The sequence below is a fragment of the Archocentrus centrarchus genome, unplaced genomic scaffold (assembly GCF_007364275.1).
Source record: "Archocentrus centrarchus isolate MPI-CPG fArcCen1 unplaced genomic scaffold, fArcCen1 scaffold_45_ctg1, whole genome shotgun sequence".
NCBI lineage: Eukaryota > Metazoa > Chordata > Actinopteri > Cichliformes > Cichlidae > Archocentrus > Archocentrus centrarchus.
In genome coordinates, this window is record NW_022060271.1 from 1,185,464 (window position 1) to 1,193,457 (window position 7,994).

A 7,994-nucleotide genomic window follows, 5' to 3' on the forward strand; every position below is an offset into this window, starting at 1 on the left:
GGACCAACCCGAGGTGGGGGGGGTTTGGCTCTTAAGTGTGCTTAATGTTGGAGTAAACATGGTCCAGAGTGTTCTCCCCTCTTGTAGAACATTTGACATGTTGGTGGAATTTCAGGAGTACAGTCTTTAAGTTGGCCTTGTTAAAGTCTCCTACGATAATAAGAACACCGTCGGGGTGGACCCGCTGCTGTTCATTAATGGTGTTCAGCAGGAGAGAGAGCGCCATGCTAACATTAGCATCGGAAGCTCTATACACAGCTGTGACGATCACTACTGTTAGCTCTCTAGGTAGAAGAAAAGGCCGACACCTTACAGACATGTACTCGAGGTCTGGGGAACAATGTTTGTCTATGATTGTTGCGTTGTTACACCAGTCCTCATGTCCCCCTATTATTAATACACTTAAAAATTAGTTCGACTTTGCAACAAACTAAATGACTATAAAAGTGATTACTTTCAAAGATTGATCTCAATGAAGGGGATTTATGTTTCAGCTCCAGAAACATGGCTGACCCAATGAACATGACTTCATCTTCCAACCAGACCTGTGATGTTGTCGACACATCAGCCAACCCTTTCTTTATGCTGGTCTACAGTCTGGTGTTTCTGGTAAGCTTCAGATCTTCAGATGGTGCTCTGTTAGAAACTGGTTAAATGTTCCTGGTTCATGTACCAAAGTCCTGCTCTCCATCCTCTCTGTGTCTCTTCAGGTGGGTTTATCCCTCAATGGCTTCATTATGAGCGATCACTTCTGTGGAGCTCGGCAGCAGGCCTCAAACAGCTTGATGGTCTACATGAAGAACCTGACAGCTGCTGACTCCCTGCTCTGCCTCTGTCTACCACTCCGAATCACCCACTATGCCAGCAGCTCTGTCATCATTCAGAGGCTCTACTGCACATTTGGATCTTCTGTCTTCTTCCTCAACATGTACACCAGCATCATCTTCATGGGGTACATCGCTGCCAACAGGTGAGGAACCTTTACTGATGGCACACTGTAGCTCATGACAATGTTAAAAACAGAACAATGAGTTAACTCCAAACCTGCCCTCCAGATGACGTTGTCTACTGCTTCCCTTCATTTCTCTCTTCAGGTACCTGAAGATCGTTCATCCTTCAGGAACTCACATCCTGCAGACAGTACGAGCTGCTCACATCATCTCCGTGGTCACCTGGGTTTGTCTCCTGGCTCCAACTGTTACATACAACATCCTGTTTTTCATAACCCAGAAACCTCTGACCTCCAACCCCAGCCACTGTGGTCCTCTCTATAGTGCATCAGTCAGCCAGCTTCAGAAAATCATCCACATCTTCTCTGCCATCGTCTTCCTGTTGGTCCTCGCATCCCTGGTCTTCTTCTACTACAGCGTCTCCCGCAGGGTGTTCCTGGCACAGCAGAGGCAGCTGACCTCCTCTGGCTCTGAGAAGCTCGTAAAGTCTCGCAGGAACATGTTGGTTCTTGTCTCCATCTTCTGTGTTTGTTTTGTCCCCTATCACTTGGTTCGTCCTCCCTTTGCTTTTCTGTGGAGCAGCTGCTCTGTGGGTCTGTTGTTTCATTACCTGAAGGAGGTGACCACCATGGTGTCAGTTTTCAACGTCTGTCTGGACCCTCTTGTTTACTTTTTCCTCTGTAAGACTTTTCGGGCCCAGGTGAGAATGGCCTCCAGGAGGACCAACATCCAACATGGAAAGAAGGAGCATGAGAGCAGCAAGGAGCAGCTGGACATCATTACAGCAGCAGGGAGTCAAACCAGTGAGCTTTAAGGAAAAGTTCAACATTTTATAAAATGCACAGATTTGATTTTGCTTTGAGAGTCAGATGAGACTTTAAATCATTTTTCACAACAAAAACAAACAATAAACAATTTCTCTTATCAGTTCCACTGACATGAGAACGCATTTATGTGATTTCATCACACACGTGCCTTATTTGATTTGGAATATATCCAACAGCGTGAAAACAGAAGCATTAGGATAAAAAGCATTACAACATTATGTTCAAAGTGTTTCACCAACAGCAGCTGTTTTACGTGCAGTCTGTGCACACGCAGCAAGCACAAAGAGGCGGAGCCATTACCAACACAGTATGCTCAGGTGGAGCGAAAGGAAACGTTTTTCTAGCATCCAAAGCAGCAGCGCTTCTCGCTGTAATCACCGTTAAAACCTTTACTTTGAAACAGTTGGAGGTCCTTCATCAACCACCTGATCGGCAGGTGAAGAAAAGAGAACTTTGTAGCTGCTCCATCCACCCTGTTTGTTTCACACAGCAAAAAATCTGCAATATGGAAGTTAAAATATGCAGATGAACTGTTAATATGAAAAAGTATTTCTAATCAGATCATTCGATTAATCAATGGAATAACTGATAGTTGCAGCCCTATTTTTCTGTACTGCTATCGATATATTGTATGAATAATCTCCATCTCCTGTAACAGTTAGTTGATGAGGACTGCCAGAGTCCGGCTGGCTCAGAGGTTCTCGCACACCTTGTAGTTGTATTTTATGTTAAAATGTTAAAATATTAATAGTATTGTGGTGGCCACATATATGCACATTTCACACCAGAATGCCCCAAGCTCTTATTGCGAAGAGAGAGACCGGAATAGATAGGGAAAAGGTGGGAGAGAGGCCTGGGATAAAAGGGCTTGACTCCTCCTTTTGCAGGAGTTATATTTGGAGTTCTAGTTTGTTGTGAGTTTACCTAATAAAGCTGAGACTACATACCTGCTCGTGTCTCCTTCCACCGACTCCTACATTGGTGACCCCGACTAAAGAACATGTCTGCTGACGCCAGCTCAGCGGCCGCGGCCGCCGTTTCCTCACCAGCCGCCGCCGTTTCTCCCGCTATTTTTGCGGCCACGGTCAAGCTCCCGGAGTTCTGGCAGCACGATCCAGAGCCTTGGTTCCAGCATGTGGAGGCCCAGTTTCACCTCCGCGGGATCACCTCAGACGACACCAAGTATTACCATGTCGTCGCGGCGCTGGACTCTGCTTCTACCCAGCCGGCTGATGGGACTGCTCCGGGACCCGCCGCCTGCTAACAAGTATGGAGCGCTGAAGGAGAACCTGCTGCGGATTTATCAGCTTTCAGACGAAGAGCGGGCTGAGCGCCTGTTGTCCCTGAATGGCTTGGGAGATGGTAAACCCTCCGAGCTGATGGAGCACATGCTGGCTCTGCTCGGCCCGGGCGACGCTTCGTTTCTCTTTACGCATCTGTTCCTGCGCCAGCTCCCCCCTCCCGTGCGCACCGCGCTAGCCAGCTCCGCTCTGATACGGGCCAAGGATTACCGCGGGCTAGCTGAAGAGGCGGACAAGATTTTGCTGGCATCCAGGCATTCCGGTGTGCATGCACTTTTACCGAGTGCGGCTCTACAAGGGACGGAGGCTAGAGAAGCTGGTGCTGTGGCCGCCGTCGCAGAGCGCCGGAGGAAGGAGAGCGTGCTCTGCTTCTATCATCGCCGGTTCGGAGTGAAGGCGAGCGCTGCATTCCGCCGTGTACCTTCCAGCACCAGGGAAACGAGAGGGCCGGTGCTCACTAGCAGCTGTGTGCGCTGGCAGCTCGGACAAGCTGCTCTTCATTGAGGACACTGCTTCGGGACGCCGTCTGCTTGTGGACTCGGGTGCTCAGCGTAGCATCATGCCGGCTTCAGCTGCGGACGCCTTGGGACAATGTCACGGACCCCTGCTGGACGCGGTGAACGGTACCCCCATTCGCACATATGGAATGAGGTTGGTGACTGTGTGTTTCAAGGGACGTCAGTTTAACTGGGACTTTGTGATAGCGTCTGTGTCAGTACCTATACTCGGCGCTGATTTCTTGTGTGCTTTCAGGTTGTTGGTCGATGTAGCTAATAGGTGCTTGATAGATGCTGTGTCTTTTGATACCTACCCCTGTACACTTGGTAGTCCTGGCCCCCTGCCCCTCGCTAACATGCTTGCCACAGGTGATGAGTACCAGCGTTTGCTTGCCGAGTTTCCCCCCCTCACGGTTCCCACCTTCTCTGCAGCCGTAGCTAAACATGGTGTGGAGCATTACATTACCACTGTGGGTCCGCCGGTTTTTGCGCGTGCACGCCGTCTCGATGCCGCGAAGTTAGCGATAGCCAGGGAGGAGTTTGCAAACATGGAGCGCCTTGGTATTGTGCGCCGCTCAAACAGCCCGTGGGCGTCCCCGTTGCACATGGTCCCTAAAGCTGACGGTGGGTGGCGCCCTTGTGGGGATTTTAGGCGCCTTAATAATGCGACGACTAATGACAGGTACCCGTTCCCCACATTCAAGATTTTTCGGTTCATCTTGCGGGGGCAACTATTTTTTCAAAGGTGGATTTGGTGAGGGGATACCATCAGGTTCCTGTCCATCCGCGTGATGTGCCCAAGACCGCGGTTATCACTCCTTTTGGCCTTTTCGAGTTTTTGCGAATGCCCTTCGGTCTGAAGGGCGCGGCACAGACGTTTCAGCGCCTCATGGACTCCGTTTTGCGTGGTATGCCATTTTTGTTCGTCTATCTGGATGACATACTGGTTGCTAGCCCTTCCGCCGCGGAGCATTCAGTGCACCTCCGCCAGTTGTTTGAGCGTCTCAGTGAGCACGGTTTGATTGTGAATCCAGCTAAATGCCAGTTCGGTCTGCCGGCCATAGAGTTTTTGGGACACCTCGTTTCGCCCCAAGGGGCGTTTCCCCTGCCCGCTAAGGTGGAGGCGGTTTCTGCTTTTCCGCGCCCTTCCTCAGTGAAGCCCCTGCAGGAGTTTTTGGGGATGGTGAACTTTTATAACCGTTTCATCCCCCGGGCTGCTCACCTCATGCACCCTCTGTACAATGCACTTAAGGGCAAGAAAGGCAACCAAGAGATAGAGTGGACACCTGAGCGGGTGCAGGCATTTGACAGTGCCAAAGCTGCTCTTGCCAACGCTGCCCTGCTGGCCCACCCGTCTCCCGAGGCGCCTGTTGCCCTTACTACCGATGCCTCCGATTTTGCAGTCGGGGCCGTGTGCGAACAATGGGTGGGTGGTGCTTGGCAGCCCCTCGCCTTTTTTAGCAGGAAGCTTCGGGATGCGGAGAGAAAGTACAGTACGTTTGACAGGGAGCTCCTTGCCCTTTTTCTCGCGACGCGTCATTTCCGGTTTCTGCTTGAGGGCCGTGACTTTACCGCTTTTGTAGACCACAAACCTCTCACATTTGCCATGGCAAAGGTTTCAGAACCATGGACTGCACGGCAGCAACGGCAGCTTTCTGCTATTTCAGAGTTTACCACTGACATTCAGCACGTCGCCGGCAAGTGTAATCGGGTGGCTGACTGTCTGTCCAGGGCGCAGGGTTAGTTCTGTGCATTTGGGATTGACTACTCTGCCATGGCTGCCGACCAACTTACGGATACGGAGATTCAGGCTTTAAGGCGGCCGAGTCCAGTTTGCGTTTGGAAGATGTCTCATTTCAGGATAGTGGCGTACCCTACTTTGCGACGTCTCATTGGGCAGGCCCTCGCCCCTTGGTTCCTGCTTGCTGGCGTCGGCGGGTTTTTGAGGCAGTTCTTCTCTTTTTGCACCCGGAGTTAAAGCCTCAGTTAAGTTGGTAGGGCCAAGTTTGTGTGGCCCGGCATCACGAAAGAGGTCAGGGGCGTGGGCTTCCTCATGTGTGCTTGTCAGCGCGCCAAAGTGCAACGACACACCAAATCCCCTCTGGAGCACTTTCCCATACCCAGAGAAGGTTCGAACATGTCCATGTAGACCTGGTAGGATCCATTTCCCCCTTCCCGGGGTTTCACCCATCTCCTGACATGGTGGACAGGACGACTCGGTGGCCTGAAGCAGTTCCTTTGGCGTCAACCACCTCAGCAGATGTTGCTCGTGCGTTCGTCTCCTCCTGGGTATCTCGGTTTGGCGTACCGCTTGACTTGACATCTGACAGGGGTCCTCAGTTCACGTCTGAGCTGTGGACTGCTGTGGCGAGAACCTTGGCGTCAGACTCCATCGCCACTACCCGCGTACCACCCACAGGCCAATGGCCTTTGCGAGAGGTTCCACCGTACCATGAAGGCTGCCTTACGGGCTGCGCTGGTGGACAGCAGCTGGGTTGACCGCCTTCCTTGGGTCCTGCTGGGCCTGCGTGCGACACCTAAGGAGGACCTGCAGTCTTCTTCAGCTGAGCTGGTCCTGGGCCAGCCTTTGAGGGTTCCAGGGGATTCCTTCCTGTGCATCTGCTTCGGGGCCGACAAAAGGAGCGGGCCGGTTTTCCCGGGAATGATAGGTTTTTGGCCCCAGTAGCGGCGATCACTGCCTTCCACAGTCATATGTGCCAAAGGACCTGATGTCTGCCAAGTACATTTTATCCGCCATGACGCGCACCGTTCTCCACTTCGACCTCCTTATGATGGTCCATTCCGTGTGCTAGAGGTGGGACCTAAGGATTTTTGGTTGAGCTGGGAGGTCGTCAGGAGCGGGTTTCGGTGGAATCGCCTTTAAGCCTGCTCACATGTTTCCTCCGGATGGTCCTATTGAGTTGGCCCCCCAACCTCCGCGCCGCGGTCGTCCTCCCGTTTCTATGCCTCACTCGGAGGACCTGCCCCCAGCTGCTGTTTTTTCCCCTGCGAGGGGGCAGTCTCGCCGTAGTCGGGCTATGCCCCTCCCTCGTTTCACCACCTGTGGTCGCCAAGCACAGCCGTAGTGGCCGCCTTGTTAAACCCCCTAGGAGATACTCTTGATGTGGTATTTTATTTTGCTATGTTGAGTTGAAAATGGTTGCTGTTTTTATTATTGTATTGTTTGCCATTCTGTGTGTTCAGAGGGGGGCCTGTGTGGTGGCACATATATGCACATTTCACACCAGAATGCCCCAAGCTCTTATTGCGAAGAGAGAGACCGGAATAGATAGGCGAAAAGGCGGGAGAGAGAGGCCTGGGATAAAAGGCTTGACTCCTCCTTTGCAGGAGTTATATTGGAGTTCTAGTTTGTTTGTGAGTTTACCTAATAAAGCTGAGACTACATACCTGCTCGTGTCTCCTTCCACCGACTCCTACAGTATTAATTTTGAAAGAGGAATTCTTATTTTTTTATACCAATTTTAATTTTGCTCTTCTTTACATTATAAGAGTTAATGCAAACCAACCCATTGTGGTATATTTTATTCACTAATCAATGAGAATCGATAAGAGAATCGAGAAGGAATTGACTCGATAAGTGATATCGATAATGGAATCGGAGTCGCTAAATTGTTATCAATTCCCATCCCTACTCCTGACCAACTGATCCTACGACATATTACAGCTGTCAAAAACATACAATAGCTACTGTTAGCTACTGTTAGTCACTGTTAGCTACTGTTAGCCACTGTTACTGAAACGTCCTTCAAAGGAGCAAGCATTGTCAGACTTGGAAACTGTCAAGTAAAGTGGATTGAGGTTGAGATCTTGGTTATTCGATGGCCTGAGCCTGATACTATGTGGGCATTTATGATTGCAATTTATTAGGTTGTTAAAAGTTGATTTATGGAATGTAACAAATAATCTGTATGATTTTTACGTGTGTAACACAGAAATGATTCAGAGTGTGATAGTTGAGAAATCTTGGAAAATCACTGAGCAAGGGAAATGAGGAACTGAAACCTGTTGCCTAGGAATAAGAGGGAACCAGAGGAGAAAAACAAGTTAAAAATAATCTTAACTGGAAAGTACCAAACAAGCCATGTATTACGAGAAATGAGGTATTGACTAAAGCCTAATACCATAATTGGTAAAAAGAGCAGTGGGGTGATAATTTGTCATGATGTTGTTGTTAAAACTAGGATGTGTCCTAGACAGCTTATATAAGGAGGTGCACGAAAACATCGTACGAGATTCTGCGGAGCCCTTCTCAGCACCTAGACAGGTCTGCTCTTTGGACTAAGCCAACCCAGATGTGGACATTTAATTGACTTCAAACTGTCTTTGTGAGAATTCTCCCTGCATTGTCAGATGAAGATTGGAAGTGCCTGAGCTGTTGGATTTCTAAAATGAAGCCTG

General features: G+C 50.0%; 1 protein-coding gene across 1 annotated transcript; it reads left to right on the forward strand.

Annotated features, from left to right (window-relative positions):
* The first annotated feature begins 501 nt into the window (after positions 1–501).
* LOC115777251 (P2Y purinoceptor 14-like) lies at positions 502–1,764 on the forward strand. The gene is made up of 3 exons (XM_030725095.1): positions 502–609; positions 711–970; positions 1,095–1,764. The coding sequence occupies exons 1-3, from the start codon at positions 505–507 to the stop codon at positions 1,762–1,764; spliced, it is 1,035 nt and encodes a 344-aa protein (XP_030580955.1). The 5' UTR covers positions 502–504.
* The last annotated feature ends 6,230 nt before the right edge of the window (positions 1,765–7,994 follow it).

Coding starts and splice junctions, on each gene's coding strand:
- LOC115777251 (XM_030725095.1), top strand. CDS start 505: ATGGCTGACCCAATGAACATGACTTCATCTTCCAACCAGACCTGTGAT. Junction 610..710: donor TCTACAGTCTGGTGTTTCTG/GTAAGCTTCAGA, acceptor GTGTCTCTTCAG/GTGGGTTTATCCCTCAATGG. Junction 971..1,094: donor GGGTACATCGCTGCCAACAG/GTGAGGAACCTT, acceptor TTCTCTCTTCAG/GTACCTGAAGATCGTTCATC.